Source organism: Heterocephalus glaber, unplaced genomic scaffold (genome assembly GCF_053883595.1).
Source record: "Heterocephalus glaber isolate CG9 unplaced genomic scaffold, H.glaber_assembly_v1.0 deba00000347, whole genome shotgun sequence".
Lineage (NCBI taxonomy): Eukaryota > Metazoa > Chordata > Mammalia > Rodentia > Bathyergidae > Heterocephalus > Heterocephalus glaber.
The window spans coordinates 44717038-44739536 of record NW_028258143.1 but is presented as its reverse complement, the minus strand read 5'-3'; the positions used below and the strand labels follow the sequence as shown (position 1 = coordinate 44739536).

At 36.3% G+C, this 22499-nt stretch overlaps 1 protein-coding gene across 2 annotated transcripts in view; it reads left to right on the top strand.

Moving 5' to 3' along the window:
* Positions 1-22499, top strand: part of Grb14 (growth factor receptor bound protein 14) — a 137848-nt gene that overhangs the window by 86653 nt on the left and 28696 nt on the right. For both annotated transcript variants that reach the window (XM_004835843.4, XM_004835844.4), the window contains 5 exons: positions 6780-6901; positions 8790-8864; positions 11523-11660; positions 17795-17905; positions 18095-18190. In XM_004835843.4, the coding sequence (XP_004835900.1) occupies positions 6780-6901; positions 8790-8864; positions 11523-11660; positions 17795-17905; positions 18095-18190 (542 nt within the window). The remainder of the gene's footprint in view (positions 1-6779; positions 6902-8789; positions 8865-11522; positions 11661-17794; positions 17906-18094; positions 18191-22499) is intronic.

The window sequence follows — 22499 nt, the reverse complement described above, 5'->3', positions numbered from 1 at the left end:
TTTCCTGTTTGCTTTCTACCTATCAAGGATTGTATCTAGTTAGCTATGTTTATTTAGAAAATAAGTTCTAATTTTCTGTAAGATATGATTATCTGATAATCAATTATGCTTCCTAGGGTCATTTGGATTATTGTAGCTTTAATCCTTAACATAATGAGATTGATTTCAGGAACGTAGGTAACAGGGCATCCACATTGAGATAGTGATATATAAATTAAGAATATTTAATATAATAAAATTTCTAAAACCCAGGTTTTGTAGTAAGAAAATTTTATATCCATATCTGGGATGGTATATGAAGTTAAAAAAGCTATAGTGCATTCAGTCCTCTGGGATTTTATTTGCTTTCTTATATATTACCTGAATTTTTAGTAAGACAGTAGCAGGAATTTTCTGTGAGGAATGGAAAGTATGATTTTTGCTTTCTTACCTATACCATAATGTTTGGTAACTTTATTGAAAATATTTTTCATTTTATTAGTATGAGACTATTTTCCTTTTGCTAGTAATTACATTATTTAAACATTCAGTACTGTAGTTCTGTGAAATTTTCTGAAATATTTTATTCCTTACTTTTCCTTTCTAGACTCATATTCTGCCTTTTATTTGCATGTAGTCAACAAAACCCTTGACTAAACTCAACTTTTGTTTAACTGCACATATTACACTATTTGTTTAGTTACACATTTGTCATAGTTGTTCAAATGCAGCTTGATTTTTCAACCCTTTTTGTTTACTTTTTAAATGGAGTCTATTATATCTGGAATGTCCCCCAAAAGGCTCACGTGTTTAGAAGTGGGGCTTTCAGAAGGAAGTTGATCAAGGGGGCTCTGTACTCATTAGTGGATTAATCCATCGATAAGTTCACAGTTAAATGTACCTTTGGGAAAGAGCGTTCTGTCAGAGGACATGGGTTATTTGGGGCATGCCTTTGGAAGGTATGACTGTCTGGTGCTTCATCTTGCTATGTTCCCTGGTTGGCATAGGTTGAACAGCTTTGCTCCACCATGCCTTGGAGCCAACTAACCATGGATTGAGCCTTTGAAACCATGAGCCAAAATAAACCTCTCTTCCTTAAATAGTGTCAGGTATTTTGTCCTAGCAATAGGAAAGCTGACTAATACACAGTCTAAATTAAAATGACTTATGTTACTTTCATGGCAAGTTAAGTTTGATGTAACTTGAAATCTTGTGCATTACTATCTTTCACTTACATTCAAAATGTGTTTATTTTCAGTTCATTAGCAAATATGTATTGAACATCCTTTAAAATACAAGAAATTGAGGGAATAGAAACATGAAAACTTCAGGAAAATGAGAATGATTTTAGCTGATGCAGAAAGAGTGCTTTGGGGTATAAACAGACCCAAGAGAGGTGGCAGGAATCCCTGCTAGGTGAGAACTTCCACTCAGGCAGAGGCAGTGCTGTGCAGAAAGATCATTGACTTGGAGTCAGATACATGATTGTTCTTCACCCTGGGCAGGTTGGCTGCTCTGAACTTCAGTTTTTCTATCTGTAAAATGGAAATGAAAATTGTTTATTGGATTATTACATTACTATCCCAAGGATGCTGTAACAAATTACCATAAATTAGTGGCTTAAATAACAGAAATGTATACTTCCACAACTCTGAAGGGTTGTGCTCCTTCCAAGGGCTGTAAGGGGAGTCTGTTAATTGCCCCTTCCAGCTGTTTGGATTGTGGTCACACCGCTTGAATATCTGCCTTTGTGATCATACTGCATTTTCCTCCCCTGTCTATATCATATCTTCTCTGCCTCTCTCTTAAAAAGATGCTTGTGATTTGTATTTATGGCCCACCTAAATCCAGTATTCTTGTCAACTCAGTATCCCTCAATTAGTGATATCTGCAAAGTCTTTGCTATATCAGGTAACATCTACAAGTTCTATGAATTAGCACCTGTCATCTCTAGGGCTGTTATCCAGACCAATACAGGTATTTTAGGAATTAAATACAATAATGAAACAGCTCTCCAATTGAGACTAGACTCAACTTTTTGTTAACCATACATATACTCACCTTTATTTCTGTTACTTGAGTTAATTTCTGACTCTGTTTCCTGCTTTTGTAACAAAAGAATATTTGACCTATTGTTTGCTTGCTGTCTGGATTTTTCCTAAGCTTGTTGTGGTAAATAATGCAGGTTCTATTCATTAGTTCCATACAGGTTTAAAATGTTTCTATTTGAAGGTCAAGAGCCACCTTTACCTTTGCAACATCCTGGTGAGCATTTAAATCCCAAGTGAGGTGTCTGTCTATTTCTTACTCAATTGTTCTCTTTATATTCTGGAAACCCTTACTCCATTCATGTTTATTGCATGCAGCACAAAGCCCCTTAAGTTCATGATCTCTTAGCTCTTCCGTGTTCCCTTTGGGGAACCTGACTGCAGAGTTTTTTCCCTACACTGGAATGGTATGGACTTGACAATGAACTCGGCTATCACTTCTCACGATGCTAGATGCAGGGTTTCTCAAGGCTTGAAGTTGTTTAAGGCTATGCTTTGAGTTACTCAACAATCTTTAAACTTATCTGAAGTCTTAGCACCCAGATAAGGTTCTGGTTCTGCAAAGGACCAGATTATGGAGTCACATGGGGCCGTCATCATGCTAGATCCCTCTAAGTTTCCACTTGACTTTTTTCTCATTAACTCTTTAACTTAGCTCCTTTTCCAGGAAGATTGGGCTAGATCCCTATATGAGGCAGTAGTCTTCTGGGCTGGGCAGAGTCTCCACAAGCAGTAATACTTAATATACATTGATACCATCTGCTTTGAAACTCAAAAACCAAGACGTCTCCATCATTTTTTTTTCTCTTGGTGTAATGTGTTGAGGACAGAACACAGGCTATTTCCTTAATCATAGAGAAAGGTAATAGGTACAAGGAAACACTGGTAACAAAAGAAATAAGTAAGCACCTTGATCAATTCCTTGAAATTTTCTCCCACTGCAGGTGCAGAGAATATAGGTACAATGTTTAGTAGGTAGTATGTTTACTCATGTGTACCTGTGTTTTATGAGCTTCAAAATATCAGCTGAGTTTATTTGAGAAATAGAAGTAAAGATTGAAAGATTACTAGGGATGAAAGTTCATTTGCTATCTTGGTGATTACTGAATCTCCCCCCAAATTGCTTCTCTTACGGTCTTCCTAGCTCATTAATGGTAGCACAGTTCTGCAAAATGCTTAGGCCAAGAACCTTAGTGTCTTCCTTGAGTACTCTTCTTTTTTTTTCACTTCATATTCACTGTGTCAGCAAATCCTATTGGCGGTACCTTTAGAATAGATCCAGATTCTGCCTATTTCTCACCACATCCACTGTTAACATGCTAATCTAAACCGGGGGAGGAATGGGGAAAAAAGAAGAGGCAGGATATATCATGTACAGGTGCAAATTCCCTATGATGAGTGTTATCATTATATATATCTAAAATGCTTTGCTTCAAAAAAAATTAACCATATAGTGTATTCCCTGGTTAGTTGCAGTTGTCTACTACATGGTCTTCATGCCCTTGAAACTTTTGAAATCAGTTCTCTACTCCACAGGGAGTATGACCCAATTAAAACATGTTGGTTCATATTATTCTTGTATTCAGTATGGTTTATCATGTAACTCTGAAGAAAAGCTGAATCCTTACTTTGGTGCTTTGTACAACTCTATCCTGTACCATTTCTTCTCTATCCTCTTCTCTTGGTCCTCTCCCGTTGGCTCACTCAGCTGTAGTCACATAAACCTTCTTGTTGTGCTTCAAACATATTGGCCTTGCCTGTATCTCAAGGGCTTTGCTCTTTTTCTTTCTCTAAGTATCTGCCTGGCTTGTGCTTCTTCTCCTTTGGACCTTAGTTCAGATATTATCATCTCAATAAACCCTTCCCTGGCAAGCTGTTTCAAATAGATCCTTTTCTCCTGTACCTTCAGCATTTTCTCTCTCTTCCCTGTTCTTTTTATCTTGTAGGGGTTTTGGCCAGCTTTTAAGATTTAGAGTTACTTATTGTCTATCTTCCCATAACAATGAAATCTCTATGAAGGCAGCTGTTTCTTACTGTCCTATCCACAACAAAATTCTCAGCTCCAAGAGGAGTGTCTGGCACTCCTTCGGTAAATATTTGTTGAATGGATAGATGATGAATAAATTATAGCTACCAGACTGCATAAGTTTATCTTGTAACAAATAGAAGTAGACAAACTTTTTGAGCAGGATTTACACTGACACAGATGTTTTAGGGGTTTGCTCTGATATCAGTGTCTAGGATGGATTAAAAGAATGAGAGACTAGAGGTTTGGAGAATAGGAAAAGAGAAAGGTCTAAATCGAAGTGGTGACAGTGGGGATGGTGTGATTGTTGGTTGTGAGGGACATGTAGAAGAGCAGCTGGTAGCTGGGTCTGTCAGGAATGAAGAATGTAGGAATGTACGCAGAGAAAGATGCAAAAGTGTGTTTTGTATTAAAAACAATAACAATAAAGGAGAAGAGAGAATTAAGGATGAAAAAGCACTTTGAGGGAAGTGAAAAGGAAGTTGACTTTGTTTTGTTTTTAAGGTATTTTAAAAATTATGGTAGAATATACATAACATGAAATTTACTGTCTTAAGTATTTTTTAAATATATAGTCCCGTGGCATTACGTTCGCATTCTTGTGCAACAGCTACCACTGTTTATCACCAGACTTTTTATCTTTCCGTACTGAAACTGTACGAAGTAAACAATAACTGCTCATTCTTCCCTCACCCTCAGCCCCTGGCAGCCACCCACCTCCTTTTTGCCTCTCTGAAGTTGACTGTTCTAGGTACCTTATATAAGTGGACTCATACCATATTTGTCTTTTCTATCTGTCTTATTTAACATTTAGCATAATGCCTCCAAGGTTCGTCTGTGTTGTTGTGTGTGACATAACTTCATTCATTTGTAAGACTGACTATTCCTTTGTGTGTATATATATATATATCTATATATAGATATATATATTCATCCCTTGATGGACAGTAGGTTGTCGTTTTTTTGCTTTTTGGCTGTTGTGAAGGATGCTGCTGTGAACATTGGTGTTTATGTATCTGTTTGAATTTCTTACTTCTTGGGTATTTGCCCAGAACCAGAATTGCTGCATCTTATGGTAATTCCATATTTACTGTATTGCAGAGCCAACATACTGGCTGCAGTTTTACACAAACTATGTTTAAGGTGGCAGAGTATTTCATTGTTAGGACTAGAGCATGGATGAAAGCAACTGTAGGAAGAGCTGTTGCTTCAAAGAACCTGACTAATGTAATGGAAAAGAAGAATGTGAATTAGTTTAAAGAGGGAAAAGGGAAAATTGAACCAAGGACCGAATCTTCAGAAAGAGAAGCAGAGAAGGGAGCCAGTCACTGAGACAGAAAAGGAGCAATCAGAGTTAGGAACAGTTGATATATACTTAGCTCAAACTCATGCATATTCACTAAGCACTCCTTCAAGAATGCTTTCAGATGAATATGCTTCTATTTAAGTATGACATTACTTTCCCGGGTTCAGGTGTAGTAGGTCACAGATCACTGTTGAGGACTGAATTTCTAAGACAGAGATACTTTTCAAAAAGGTCCTAGAAACACTATAAAAATGTATAAAATTTCATCTTCCTTGGCTGGGTATTCTCCATTTCCTCTTTTACATTGATAATTTCATGGTTATGTTTCTTTCCAATCTATTTATTGAAATATGACATACATTAAGTAAACACGAATCATATTTGGATAACTTAGTGACTTCTCAGATATTGCATGTACCTGAGTAACCAACACCCAGATCAATAAATTACCCCCTGACTGGTTCCCCGCGTGGCTCATATTCCCTCTATCTAACACCATAGGTTGATTTTTTCCTGTCTTCAACCTTATATAAGTGGAGTCATGCAATGTGTACTGTTTGTGTCTAATTTCTTTCATTTGATATTACGTTTGTGAAATTCATCAATATTGTTGGGGATTTTTGATATGGATATATATATGTATATATATGTATATATAATGCTTTTTAAATAGTTTATTCTTTCTCATGTCAAAATATTTAGGGGCTTCCAGATTGGGGAATTATGAACACCATCACAGTTTCTTATTAAAAAAGAAAATTTTCAAATTATGTTTTACCTCTTTAAAGTTGCTGTTGCTTGGTTCATTTACATGTCTTTTCTACTAAGAGCCTTCCCACCTTACCTAATTATCTTCATTGTTAATATAAAATATATTTTCCTTAACATTAGTCTGGAAAGTATAAAGTGCCATAAGAAATTGAGTTGCTTTAACAAATGTACCTATTTGTATGAGAATTTTCCATTTAAAGCATGTTTTAATTTTTTTCTCAACTACTCAGATTATGTGTCTTAAATGCATATTGAACCTGTCAAAATTCCTCAACTCTTAATGAGGTGAATTGTTCAACCTTGAAATAAATATTTTAATTTTGGCACAGTGATGAGTTGGAGAAAGAATAGCTTTCATGTCTTAATGCAGATCTGTTATCAAACTTGTATTGTAATTTACATAGCAATAAAAGGAGATAGAGAATTAGCAAAAGTTATTTTGCAGTATTTATGTAATTGTGAGTACTTTGGTATAAAAATGATACTAATTCAAACTTGATAAGAAATTTTATTAATTTGGATATTTAAGAATTGAAATTTGCTATGTTTAATAGAGATATATATGTAATCTATCTTATGTGTTTGTATTGTGATACATGTAAGTTTGTTTGTTTATCTGTCAACACACTCACTGAAGCATTCTTTACAGAAAGAACAATAGAAGATCACGAGCTGGTTATTGAAGTGCTGTCTAAGTGGGGAATGGAAGAAGAAAATAAGCTATACTTTAGAAAAAATTATGCCAAATATGAATTCTTTAAAAACCCAATGGTAAGTGAAATATCAGTTATAGAAATTAAATGAGTGAGTACAATTTTATGTGAAAAAGGTACCTATAAATTGTACAAAAGGATTCTGCAAAATAATAAATTTCTTAAACAATTATTAGTCAGTATGATACACAGGAGTTTAGGGAAACATTTTATAAGACTTACTGAGGCCATTTTGATTATTTAATTTAAAAGTAGTAAGAAACCTAGTTTGTGGGGACCATTGCATCTTTCTCTTGCCTTTGAGGAAAATAAAACAAAACAAAACAAAATTATACATTGATTTGAAAATGAATTATAGTACATCCTGAAGTACATTCCAAAATATTGTACAACTTTTCATGGAAATTAGGAAATTTGTGCAAGAAACATTCTAAGATAAAAATAGATTGGCGATGGTTGGGAGAATGGTACCTCACCCAGAAATTTAAGATTGACATGAATCTTTCTGCTTCAGATTATTTTGTTTTCAATGCAATGATTTCTGAGCTAAGTAGAAATGAAATAAAGACAGTGCATTATGTAGTAAATACTACTTTCATTATAGTTCTCTTTAAAAGAAAATAAATGTATGCCACATTCTAATGAAGACAAGGAAACTAGAGAAGTCAGAATAGCCTCTGGGCTCATTATTTTAAATTGTTTTTATCTCTGCAGCTGAAGCATATTTTTACACTAAGTTTTGGATAATTGGATTGAAATGATCCTTTATGAAAAATATATGATCACACCATAATAGAATATTTTCAAACCCTGAAAGACCTCTTACGTTCTCTTTTATTTTAACCTATTAATAGAAACATAATGGGATGATCTTTGACAAAGAAAATAAGAGTTCTAATAAAAATTAAATAGAATTAGATTTGAAGGGAAATTGTTTTCTTGTTGCAAACCTTTATTAAAGGGAGAATTTTAAAGTCGCACTTAAAGAAATATAGTTTAGTGCTCATTTTTTGTTATATTTATTTTTAAGCAAGACTGGGCATGTTTTGTAGACTTGAAACAGTGGTTTTCAAGTAGGGAGGGTGGTGATTTGGCCATTCTGGGGACATTACCTATTGTCACATCAGACCACTGAGTAGGAGTGCTACTCGTGGTAGACGCTAAAATGCTGCTAAATATCCTATAATGCACAGGGCAAACCCGCCCCCCCCCCAACACAGAGTTATTAGACCAAAATGTTAGCAGACTGCTGTAAAAAACCCTGTCCTAGAGGAAATATAGGAGAATATATTTTCTCAAACTTGTCTGATCATGAAATTTACCTAGGGAAGTCCCAGTACTTATTAAAAACACAGAATTCAAGACCTGCCCAGATGACCTGCCCAGACCTACTGAATCAGAATCAAAGAATAAGGCCTGGGAATTGCTATTTTAAACAAATTCTCTGAATAAATTTTATGATTAAACAAGTTTGAACCAACAGTAGGCGGAAAGGACTGGACTTTTATTTAGCTCCCCAGTTGAGTCCTGGGTCCTCTATTTCTGGGGTTTGACCTTGGACATAGCCTTGGCCTTTTACTTCTGTGAGTCTTGACTTTTTGAAATCGGTCAGCAGTATTCTAGTACCTGGTAGAGTGGTTTGAAGGACTTAGGGAAGAGATATGACAGCAAGTTCATTGTCAAATCCAAAGCAGTGTTTCATAACTCCATGTAAGAGGATCTCTCACATAAGCACCACCTGGGGTGTTTGCTAATCTTTGGGCCAACTCTACATGTGCTCATTAAAGATGTGTGATGGTAAAGTCCAAGGACTGGCATTTTCAAAATCACTCTGAATATTAGACACACTTTATTAGAGGACTTTTGCTGATAGACTACTATATTGATCATAATCGATTCTTTTCTAGCATGGGTTTCGGGATAATTTAACCTGTTTGGTTTGTCAGTATTTTTTTCCAGAGCACATGGTATCTTTTGCAACTGAAACCAATGGTGAAATATCCCCCACACAGATTTTGCAGGTAAAATATATTTTCATTACAATGTGTCAGTAACACTATAACAGAGAAACTCTGATGTCTTTTTTGTCATGCCTGGATTTTGAAATGTCTTATCTTGAATGACTCATTTTTGCTGGAGGTAAACCAAAAAGGAAGAAAACAAAACAAAACTGTGTAAAAGAATGCCCTAAATCAATAATGTCTGTAACTATATTCTTCTAAGACCTGACTAGCTGTCAAAAGAGTTTAAACATTTAAAAATATTTGTCATGAAAGGAAACTTTAAGTTTTGCTGTGTGATATATGTAAAAAAATTGTAAGGCTTTGAAAAATTCCCCATAAATTGGAGGCATTTTACCAGCTAATATTTAATATGGGCTTTCACAATAAATACCGTCAATCCAGTTTTTGATAAAATATTTAGCAATTAAATGCAAGGTATAAAAATAACAGAACACAATATATATCAGATTCTTACATATATAATAGCTGTGAAGAAGTTATTTGCAGATAGTCTCAGGCAAACTAAGAATACTAGTTACCTAATTAAAAATTTCTTTAGCTTTGTATCTGTTGGGCTCATTTCTCACCAACTGGCAGTTGTTGAGATGACTGTTTTCTAAGACACTGTCATAACAATAAGTGAACAACTTATTATTTTATTTTTGATAGATTCATAGATTTGGTATCACAAAGTCATTTTGTGCAGGTTACTGTTGAGCAGTGGCTTCATTATGGCTGCTGCTTCTTTTGCTGAGCCCTGGCATTCCCACACACACTCAGTATTGTCTGGGCATTAAGATGACTTAATATTTCCAATACAGTTTGACTTTAAATATATCTATCAGGTGTTACCTGTCACAGATTTTCCCTATGGACTTTTTAATATGGTATATTTTATTTTCATGCTTACAATATTTTACAAATATGATGAGTCCCAAGAGATTTTTCTAAAAGCTGTTTCCATGATGCTGGGCTTCCCAGGGACATCTTTTCACACTATTAGGATAAATGGCAATAGAAGCTATGGCCGTGGCCCCCAGATCTCAGCCCTCTGAGTGCTTCACCTCTCTATAGTGACATGATGGTGGGAAAGAGTTAGTCTTCTGCCTTCTTTTCCCAATTCTCCATAGCATAGTTACATTGCTTTAATGTTAAATTATAAAAACAAGAAAAATCATGGTCTTTGGAATCAGATAGTCCTGCCTGTGCCCCTGACCTCTTCTCTCCGCTGAGGCAATGTTTCTACTTTTTAAAAGGTTTCTTCTTTTTCTACTGTGACCTCTATGACTCTCTTTTTAAAATTTAATTGGTTTGGTTTAATAACTTGGAAAGCACTCAAACTAAAAAACCTACTTGCCTGTTTTGCATGTCAATTAATTAATGTCCGTGACTCATTAAATTTGAAAATTTTTAGCAATTTACTAAAAAATGTAAATATTCTCAGCATTTCCCTGAATAGTCTTTTAAAATATAGTATATTGTTGTAGTTAATAATTTCTTACTTTCATTTTTCCATTTTTGCATTTGTTTATTCATAGGAATTTCTATTTTCTTCTTTTAATGAGACACTAATGCATTTCTACTGTCTTATTAAGTGTGTTGAGCATAGCCCCTCACATAGAGCTCTTCCTTTCCATTCTCCTTTTCCTGACAACCATGCCTGCTGTCTCAGTTAATTAATAGTGTATAACAAACTCTTCCAAACCTTAATGGCTTAAAGTACCCACTCACATTTTGCCAATAATTTTGAGGGGCAGATATTTAGAAAGAGTTTTCTGGGAGGGTTGTTTCTGAAATACTTTGATTCCCCGCTTGTTGATTGAGGGTTCCTTTCTAAATTTGCTTTTTCACTACATGTGACTTGGCACTTTTGGCTTCTCTTTCTTTCTCTCCACATGATGGCTCATCCTCCAATGTTTTTCCATTTTCACTGGGCTTCTCATTCATGGTAGTCTTCGGGTGATCACATTTCCCAAGTGACAGCTGGCTTCCAAGAGTTAAGTTTTGGAAGCTGTCCTGCTAGGACTACATGTAGAGCCTGCTGACTGTCACTTCCACCATATTCCATTGATCAAAGTAGTGACAGGCTTCATCAAATTTAAGGGAGTAGACAAACAGATGCAACCTCTTCATAGCTCAATGCTAAGATCAGATAGCAGAAGAGCTTGTGGGATGAAAGATATTGTTGGGATACTCTCTGAAAAAACCTGCCATATCTACCCATAATTGAGAATCACAAAAGACAGGGAAGAGATTGTATACTTTACCCTCATCAGAGAGGTGAACTTGACTCAGCTTCTTGAGTAACAATTGAAGTTAGGATTGTGGTTTTATACAGTATAATAGTGATGTTGATAAATAAACCTATAGTCTCAGGGAAAGCCATGCAAAAAGGATGATAAGTATCAGGACTTAACTCTATAAATAATCCAGCTTTTCAAGTCGACATTCCAATAGCTTATAATTTGCGTTTACTTAAGTATTGATCACTTAGAATATATATTTTGTGAACATTTTCATGTGGAACTTGTCTCATGATTTTGAAAGATTTATTTTCTATTTTACATGCATTATGATTTTAGTAATGATATGTGGATAATATTGACGCTGTTTGGTTTTGCATATTTATATTTAATTGGTAAAAGGTTAAAAACATGAGACTGATTTTTCTTTCAGATGTTTATAAATTCAAGTACATATCCTGAAATCCATGGCTTCTTACATGCAAAAGAACAGGGAAAGAAGTCCTGGAAAAAAATTTATTTCCTTCTCAGAAGATCTGGTTTATATTTTTCTACTAAGGGGACATCAAAGGTAAATTGAAGTAACCTGGTATGTGTTATGAATGATATATTAGCTGTAAGTTAAAACAGACTTTACTTTTTTATATTGATCTCTTTATTACTTAATGTCACAAGTTAATACTTTTTTTGAATCCCAAACATAACTATCATAATTTGTTTAAAAACTGTTCAGTTTTATTTCGCCCTAGTTTCTATGTATCATTGATGGACTTTGGATGCTCCAATTTTAATACCAGATACATTGTTTGTTTTGCCCCACCCTGAAGTCCATTTTGAAGCTCAATGTAGTTTGTACCTATTCTTTTCATCGTAGGTCCTATGACTAATCTTGCTGCTTCTGAACTGCTATTAATCAACATCAGCAGGGCAATCAGTAACACATGACTGTTTCTTGCTTTTTAGTTATTTGTTCTTTAGTTACTTTCTTGCTCTTTAGTTACTTTGTGTATGTTATTTTATTTCCTTACCTAGAAGATAAATTCCTAGAGAAAGTTAGGATGTCATGATCAGGGTTGAGTGGGTGTGCTTATTTGTTTGTTGCTGTATACCTACACCTATGCACATCATTACACCGATATACACCCACACCCACACAGTCACTTACATATATTTCCACAGTGCTCAGCACTGTGCACTCTTGTGTTTCTGTGCATCTAGTCTGTGCCCACTATGCCATGTAGTCTATGGTTTATAAATGTTGAAATTTTATACAGTGCATTTGGTATCTTTCAACTAAAAATGGTTTGGGGTTTTCATGAAAGATTATTGTAATTCTGTTTTCATGCATCTGTTGTTATCAGTAACAACACCATTGCTTCATTATGGGTAAACTGGCATTTCTCTCTAGCTCTTTTTAAAATAATCTTATATTCATTAGTGTTCATCAGTTTCTGTGCCATATTATTAGGTGTGTTCTAATAAGTCTACTATATCTTGCTTGATTCTCTGCACACATTCAATCTGCAAACTTACAGTCTTTTAGACTAGAAATATTCATTGATTGTCTATTTGACTATTTTTTCCCATTTTTATTATTTGATCTTTTAAATTCTCAGTCTTAGTTACTTATGGCTGCAGATGTACCTTGGCTATGCCTGACTAACTCCAATCTCTGTCTTTATCTTTACATGGCTTCCTCTTCCTCCCTGTGTATCTCTTATAAGGGCATTTACTGTGTTTAAGCCCTACTTGAATAATCTAGGATGATTTCATCTTCAAATGCCTAATTTAATTACATCTGTAAAGACCTTTTTTTCTAAATAAGGTCCCATTCACAGTTTCCAGGACATGGGCATATCTTTTGTGGGGCTACCATTAACTCACTACAGAAAGTCATTGAAAAAATTTCTAACAAAAGGGTGAATGAGATCAGAAGAGTATTTTAAGAAGATTAATGTGGCCTTGGGAGCTTAAAACCTGAGAGAGGAGGGGGGAGGGAGAGAGATTAAAGGCATGGATGCTATGGATGCTGATGGTCATTTCATTAATTCAGGGTGGAGGTGAAGGGATCTAACTGAGGATGAACAGTAGTGAATGGCAAGAATAAAGGAGTAGCTGGAAGATTAAATGGAAAATGGCCAGATTTGGGTGACTGATATAAAAGAAGAGGAAGTAGTTAAAAATGTTTCTAGAGGAAGAGACAAAGGAAGAAAAGAGAGAAAATGATAGAACATAATCAGGAGCAGGAGGTTTCCTAGAAGGTCACTCTGCTTGGAAGACAGTAATCCTAGCTCTTACATGTGTTGTATCAAGGACAAAGCATCCAGATGGAAAAGCCCAGAACATAGCTAATGATGGGGACTAGATATTTGGGTAATAGTCCAGTTTGGGAAATGGAGCTGCAAATGAGTGATACTTGACTTTTCTGTATTTTCCTCAACTACTTTTGCTTAGTCTTCTCCTTTGCCTCAAATAGTTTTCCTTGGCTGCTGTTTTTGTGTGTGAGTATGTATGTGTACACATGTGTGTGTTTCCCTGCAATGTAATGTTTTATGGAATGGAACTTTATTAATTTAGTAACCCATCCCTTCACAGAAATCTTTTAAAGTACATGTCATTTGGATACTAGTATGCTTTCACATAGTTGGATTTAACTTATCTTTCTTCAACATTTAAAATACTTTTCAAATTTTTCCATCTTAAGCACTGTTAAGATGAATACCCATTTTTGCTCTGCTTTAGATTTGTCTTAGACATTTCTGTAAGATTACTCTTTTCTTAGTGTTTCTATGTATGAAATAACCTACCAGTTGTTTGTTGTTGTTTAACACATGTGTGTTGGATTGATTTTTTACTTTTAAAATCAGAGGAAAATAGATTTTAAATCAGGTAAATCATGTTTTTCTCATTCTACTGATTCTTCAAAGGGAGAAGTGATAATGCTTCTTTAACTCCTTTATTCTTCTTTAAGAAAACCCACTGCCCATGATATTTTTACTGGTTCTCTTCACATTACCTCAAGGCCTTTTTCCTATTGTCCTCTTTTAAAGTACTTGCCTTCTTTTTAATGCTAATCATTTTAGCAACTGAGTTCCCCTCTGCTCCATCTTTGCAAGCCCCAACTTTACCAGGGCTTTCTTTTTGGACAAACTCACAAGTTTTAAAATCAATCAGCTGGGGTATTTGCTCTTGATTTGCATAGGCTAAAAGCCCCCATCAGTACCCAAGCCACAGCCTGAATGTTTGGCTGCCTTGAAATTTCCTCTTCCAGATTAATTGGTCTGCCAACCTTAATCTCAGTTTCCTGCAAAGTCTCAGGACACAAGAAAAATGCAGACAAATTTTCTGCCAGAGCATAATGCACATGGCCTGGAGTGGAACTGCCAATGCAGTCTTTCTAATACAGTTAGAAACAGTGGAGCCGAGGAAGTCACTCCCTTCCATCCATTTAAATCTAAAACAGCAACCTATGGCTCATTCCTCCTTTCACTGTCCTGAGAGAGGTAGAAAATAAAATAACAAAAATCTAGGAGATCTCTGATGCTCTGGGTGAGAGCACATGCATGTTTGACCTCCTAGCCTGACCATCAAACCTACTCAAACCTTATTAAGTATTCATAAATATGAACTACATGTCATGCATGAAGTTAAGATCACATTGAATTCTAGGGTAAGCATTCTTGTTGAGAGCCCCTGAGATAACACCGCGCCCTTTCAATCATTCCTGTTGATCATGTCTAGAGATTCAGGGAGAGACACCTGGGCTGAGGTGAATATCCTCTAAGTTTCAAGGAACTTGCTATTGCCATGTGCAGTGACCTTTGTGCAGTGCTTTAGCTTTTCTGTCACTCTGGCACTATTTTTCTGTCTGTTGGCATAGACTTGCCCTGCACACAACTTCCTGTGATCTTCAATAAATGTAGCTTCTTGCCACTTGGTACCTGGTGTACTCTTGCGGTTCATACCTTGGCATACACAAGGGCCTGGACTGTACCTGCTCATTCCATGGTAATACTTCTGAACTAAAACCTCTTGAACCTGGTCTTTTCTGGCTGCATTACTGTCAACATTCTTTCTGGTCTTCTGAGCTCCAACCAGAATGTCTCATCAAGCTCCACTAACAGCATTCTAGGGCTGCGTCCCCAGCCATCATCTCCACACCTTTCCAAACTCTTCCCATAAGGCTGTCCCAAAGGGTTCTGAACCACATGGTGGGCTAGCATTGCAGCAATGACCCCACTTCTCTCATACCAAAATTTTAGTTACTTTCTTGTCACTGGGACACAGTACCCAACACTCACAACTCTAAGGAGGAAAGACTTATTTTGGCTCACAGTTTTTAGCGGTTTCAGGGCATAGTCGGCTGACTCCAAGGCAGAACAGCCTGAGAGGGGCATGGCAGAAGAGGGTTACTCACAGCATGGCAATCAAGAAGCAGAGAGAAGGATCAAGGGAGGAGGGAGGTAGATATACCCTTCCAGGCCACACCTCCAGTGACCCACCTCCTCCTAACATTACATTTAGTTATAAATTCATCAGTGGACTCATCCACTAGTGAATATCACACCCTCATTATTTAATCATCCCTCAAAGCCCCACCTATGAGTATATGAGGCTTTGGGGGGACATCTAGATATAAACTGCAGCATCTTTAATAATTATGACCTTGATACAAAATATGTAGCTTATCTAACTTTAGTATGGCATTTCTCCTGGCAAGGAGACCATTTTTAAATTTTTTTTCTATGAGAAATTCTTGTTGATGTTGTTTTCTAGAGATGTAAAGGCAGAATGGGAGTTAGTAACTAGTACTGCAAGCCTTGGAGACATGCCTATGTCTGTACAGAAAAACCTGTACAGAAAAACCTCTAAGTGCCCATCTTGTCCTTTATATGTGCATGTTTAGATTTGCCAGGCATGAACTCAGCCTTAGAATCTTATGGTGCCATAGCCTTGGTATCCCTTTAGTAGTAGTACAAAAATCAACAGGGGTAAGATCCTCATCATGTTTCTTACTGCCTTCCAGTGTTTCTTAACCTGCCTTTTACTTCCACATGAGTGACTGTGCTGTATTGATTTCTACATTCTCAGTGTAAAGGGATGGTTTTCCTTCATCTTCCTAGCAATCAGACATTTTTTGTTAGCAAACAGTTTCTACCAAGAATAAAGTTTTAAAAGACATGGTTATATGAGTAACTTTCTCTTTTCTCTTTCATTGTTCTAAAGGCCTAAGATGAGACTTTTTTTTTATGGCTTTTTGTGAGATAGGGTCTTCCTATGCAGTTCAGCTGGCCTTAAACTCACTATGTAGTCCAGGGTGGCCTTTAACTCATAATGGTCCTCCTGCTTCAGCCTCCCAAGTGCTGGGATTACAGGCATGTGCCACCATGCCCGGTGAGGATCTTTTTTAAAAAATATCTTTTCTGCCTTATGCTTCAAGGCAGTTAAGAACCATAGTCTTTCGTTAGATTAAAGTGTGTAAGAAAAATGACATACAGTGAATTTCTTCCTCTACCAGTCATCAGAGTTGGAATAGCCTACTGGCACATGACAGTGATGTTTCTTTGGATTTAGATGGGGTTGCTCATATTACTGAATGTTCTGGATGTGCGTGTGTGCACGCACGTATGTGTTTGAGCACAGATACTAAATTTGAGTCCACATGGTGTCACCTGAGATCTTGTTAGCATGCAGAGAATGATTCAGGAGGTCTGAGGTGAGCCCTGAGACTTTGCATCTCTAACAAGTCCCCTGGTACTGTGAATTCTGATGGTCTGAGATCACTCCACTGGTAGCAAGGTTTTGGAGAACAAGTGCATGTTGGCCACTTTTGATTATACATTCAACCGCAGAATTAAACACTTTGCCAAGTTATTAACCTATCACAGAATAATATGACCCACTGATTTCCCATGACCAGCTCTAAATCTCTTGGATTTCCCAGAGAAAAAAATAACTGTTCATGGTTCCATTTTACCTTGAAAATCAGCCATATTTCAGTGCAGGTGATTTCCCTGCCCTCATCTGTACGGCTTCCCTCTCCCTGTACAGCAAGGTAGTTATGCACCCTGTCTTGTTGTTTCCTTTGGTGCGTTTTCTGGTGGGAGGGGTGGTTGTATCTGAAAAGAGCCGGAATCATCTCTCTCTCTTTTTGTGGCTAGCTGCTGCAGAAGCTGAAACCAACCTCTTCCCTTTGAAAGGCTGCCATTATTTGAAATGGGTATTAAAAGAAACAATTTGAACAGCCATTCTTTGCTATCTTTTTTCTCTTTCAGATTCCTTGAAATGCTGGTTATAGAAAATAAAAGGTTTAAAAAATATAACTTGGATATTACATAAGTATATATATACTTATATTTTGAATATATTTATAAATTATATTTCTATATATAAATATATATCATTAGAAATTAAATTATGAGCAGCTTGCCATTTGTCGATTTAAATAAAATTGTGTGCAATTCTGCTTATTTAACAACAAAGTGACTAAGTGGGGTTTTTTCAATTTTTTTTGGTCTTTTTTTTTGTGCTATTACACAGATATTCTGTTTGTGATAATTTTTACCCAAGACATAAATTATGTAGTATAATGGAATTGCAAAGAGAGGTTTTGCAAAATATGTATCTTTTTCAACAGATATGTATATATAGAGAGAGAGACAGAGAGAGAGAGAGAGGTGATCGCACTTTTTTTCTTTTTTTAAGGAACCACGGCATTTGCAGTTTTTCAGCGAATTTGGCAGTAGTGATGTTTATGTGTCCATGGCAGGCAAAAAAAAACACGGAGCACCGACTAGCTATGGATTCTGCTTTAAGGTACAGGCTTAATATTTTGATAGATGAATAAAGCAAGCCTCAGCCTTTTAGGTAAGCTTGAGTTTCTTTTAATTTCTTTTTAAAAGAGACAGCTTTCTCATATATAGGAGAATTTTAGTGGCTTTTATTTCAACAGGTGTTACCTTCAAGATATGCATTAACGATAAACAATGTGCTGTGGCCTTCTAGCCTAACAAAGCAGGAGGGCCCCGAGACCTGAAAATGCTCTGTGCAGAAGAAGAGCAGAGTAGGACGTGCTGGGTGACTGCGATTAGATTGCTTAAGGTAATCTTGCTGGAGGTTTGAATTTCTATTAAATTCTATGGCTAAATGAAGAAGAATGAAAGTAATAATCACCAAATATGTGTGTTTATTTTAAATTGATAGATAAACATTTGCAGAGTAACATAGAATAACAATACATTTATCTTTTGCCAATGGAGTCTTGCTTTTCTAGAAATGCTCTGATTTTTACTTTGCAATGTATAATTAATGAATGTCTCCTGTATACGTGGGGGTATTTTTTTAAATTAAATTCTTTTATTGGTACATTGTAGGTATACAACACACTTACATTTCTCATTGGGAATTGTACCTTTACATAATGCATCTTGGTTCTTATTTTTTCCACATTCCTAGCCCTCCCTTCACGCCCTCCACCCTTCCCTATTTACAAAGACTTTATTTCCATTTTTTCTATTTCTCATCATTTTTCCTTTCCCTTCTTTCCTTTCCCCTGTCCCTCCCACTACCCCTACCCCTTTGGACCTTTTCTTCCTATTTTACATTATCGATTATTCATTCTAATCATCGGTACATTTTAGGTATACAATATAATGACATTCATCATTGGAAATTTGCACCTTTACATAGTCTCTCTTGGTTCTTATTTTTCACCCTTGCCCAGCCCTCCCTTCAACCCCTCCATTCCTCCCTAATTACAAAGATTTTGTTCCTATTTTTCCATTTTCTCATATTAATTCCATTCCCTTCGATCCTTTCCTCTAGCCCTCCCACTTCCTTCCCCTTTGCACCTTTTCTTCCTATTTCACATTACCTATTAATACATTTAGTCCTTATTTACACTTTCAGTTTCTCACACCAGAGAAACTCTTCAGTATTTATTCATATGTGTCCTATTTATTTCACTTAAGTGTATCGCCTCAATGTGCATCCACTTAGCTATAAATGTCTCTAATTTCTCATTTTTTATGGCTGAGTAGTACTCCATTTTATTTAAAAAACCACATTTTCTTTATCCAGTCTCCAGTTGATGGGCATTTGGGCTGTTTCCAAGTTTTAGCTCTCACAAACTGTGCTGCTATGAACATGGGTGCACATATATCACTGTGGTATGATTCTTTTAATTCTTTGGGGAAGATCCCCAGCAGTGGAATAGCGGGGTCAAATGAGACTTCCAGTCCTAGTTCTTTGAGGTATTTCCATACTGATTTCCACAGTGCTTGGACCAGTCTACACTCCCATCAGCAGTGCAGCAGGGTTCCTCTTTCCCCACAGCCCCGCCAGCATTTGTTATTGGTTGATTTCATGATAGCAGCCATTCTTTCTGGAGTGAAGTAGAATCTCAGCATTGTTTTCATTTGCATCTCTCGAATGACCAGTGATGTTGAACATTTTTTCATGTATTTATTTGCTATTTCTACTTCTTTGTCTGAGAAATGTCTGTTCATTTCAGATGCCCATTTCTGGACTGGGTCTTTAAATTTGGGAGGTCTGATCTTTTTAAGTTCTTTATAGATTCGAGATAGTGGACTTTTGTCTGAGGAAGAGCAGGTGAAGATATTTTCCCACATTGTGGATTGTCTCTTCACACTGCTGGTGGTTTCTCTTGCTGTGCAGAAGCCTTTTAATAAGAAGAGATCCCATTTGTTGATTGTTTGTGCTAGTTCATGGGCAACTGAGGTTTTGTTCATAAAATCTTTTCCTACACCGATGTCTTCAAGAGTTCTACCTAACCTCTGTTCCAACTGGTTCAGAGTTTCTATTTTAATATTTAGATCTTTAATCCATTTTGATTTTAGTTTAGTGCATGGTGAGAGATACAGGTCTAGTTTTAATCTTTGGCAAGTTGAAACCCAGTTTTTCCAACACCATTTATTAAAGAGGCTATCTTTCCTCCAGTGAGGGTGTTTGGCTCCTTTATCGAAGATGAGATGGCTGAGTGTGTCTGGCGTTGTTTCTGCATCTTCTAATCTGTTCCATTGGTCCTCAGGTCTGTTTCTTTGCCAGTACCATGCTGTTTTTATCACAGTAGCTTTGTAGTAGAGTTGCAGGTTGGGGATTGTGATACCCCCTGCCATGTCTCTGTTACCTAGAATTGCTTTTGCTATTCTGGGTCTCTTCTTGTTCCAAATGAATTTTTGGATTGTTTTCTCGAGGTCTATGAAGTATGCTGCTGGGATCTCAATTGGAATTGCATTAAATTTATATAACAGTTTTGGAAGTATGGCCATTTTCACTATATTAATCCTTCCTACCCAGGAGCAGGGGATGTCTGTCCATTTTCTGATATCATCTTCAATCTCTCTTTTCAGAGTGCCATAGTTTTCAGAGGAGAGGTCTTTGATTTCTTTTGTAAGGATGATTCCTAGGTATTTCAGTTTTTTGAATGCTATTGTGAAAGGAATTATTTGCCGTATTTCTCTCTCAGTGAGTCTGTCATTGATGTAGAGGAAAGCTATTGATTTTTGTGTGTTGACCTTGTAACCAGCTACTTGACTGAATTTGGTTATTAAGTCTAGAAGACTTTTGGTGGAGTTCTTGGGGTCTTCTATATAGAGTATCATGTCATCTGCAAATAATGACAATTTGACTTCTTCATTACCTATCTTTATTCCTTTTATTTCTTTCTCTTGTCTAATTGTCGTGGCTAATGTTTCCAGAACTATATTGAACAAGAGTGGTGATAGTGGACATCCTTGTCTTGTTCCTGATTTTAGTGTGAAGGATTTCAGTTTTTGACCATTTAGTATGATACTGGCTGTTGGTTTTTCATAGATGGCTTCTATCAGTTTGAGGTAGAGACCATCTATTCCAATTTTTTGTAAGGTTTTTATCCTAAATGCATGTTGGATTTTGTCAAATGCTTTTTCTGTGTCTATGGAGATAATCATATGGTTTTTGTCCTTGGCTCTATAGATATAGTGTATTACATTGATTGATTTTCGTATATTGAACCATCCGTTCATCCCTGGGATGAATCCCACTTGATCAGGGTGTATGATCTTCTTGATGATTTTCTGCATTCTGTTTGCCATTATCTTATTAAGGATTTTTTCATCTATGTTCATTAATGAGATTGGCCTATAGTTCTCTTTTGCGGTTGGGTCTTTCTCTGCTTTGGGGATCAAGGTGATGCTTGCTTCCAGGAATGAATCTGGGAATATTGCTTCCCTTTCAATTTCATTGAAGAGTTGAAACAGTAGTGGCAGCAGTTCCTCTCTAAATGTCTTGTAGAATTCAGCAGTGAAGCCATCAGGACCCGGGCTTTTCTTGGTTGGTAAGTTTTTAATTACGTTTTCAATTTCATTGATTGATATTGGGTTGTTTAGAATTTTTAGGTCTTCTTCCTTCAACTTTGGTAATTCATACGTGTCTAGGAATCTTTCCATTTCTTCTGTGTTTTCCATCTTGTTGGCACATAGGTTCTGGAAGTAGGTATTGATGATTCTCTGGATTTCTGCTGGGTCTGTTGTAATTTCACCCTTTTCATTCCTAACTGCATGGATTTGGGCCTTTTCCTTCCTTTTTCTGACAAGGTTGGCTAAAGGTTTGTCAGTTTTGTTGATTCTTTTGAAGAACCAACTCTTGGCTTCATTGATTTTTTGTATCATTCTCTTAGTCTCCATTGCATTGATTTCTCCTCTCATCTTTATAATTTCCTCCCTTGTATGAGCTTTGGGGTTGTCCTGCTTTTCTTTTTCTAGAAGCTTGAGGTTCAGCATCAGATTGTTTAATTGGGCTCGTTCTGTTTTCCTAATATGTGTATTCACTGCTATGAATTTCCCTCATAAGACTGCTTTCATTGTGTCCCATAGATTGCGATATGTTGTATTGTCATTGTCATTTAATTGAAGGAACTGTCTGATTTCTTCTTTAATTTCCTCTGTGACCCATTGGTTATTCAGAAGTGTGTTGTTCAATTTCCACGTGTTTATGAAGTTTTTGAGTTTCTTTTGCTATGGATCTCCAATTTCATCGCACTATGGTCTGATAATATACAGGGGATAACTTCAATTGCACTTACTTAAACATGTTCTATGTGTGAGTATGTGGTCTATTTTGGAGAATGACCCATGTGCAGCTGAGAAGAATATGTATTCTGATTTTGTGGGGTGGAAGACTCTGTAAACATCTGTTAAGTTCATTTGTTCAAGAGTTCGATTGAGTTCTAGTATTTCATTACTTATTTTTAGTCTAGTTGATCTATCTATTTGTGACAGTGGGCTGTTGAGGTCCCCCACTACAATTGTATTAGTGCATATATGACTTTTCATGTCCATTAGTTTTTGTTTTCTATAATTGGGTGCACTAGTGTTTGGTGCATAGATATTTATGATTGTCATCTCTTCCT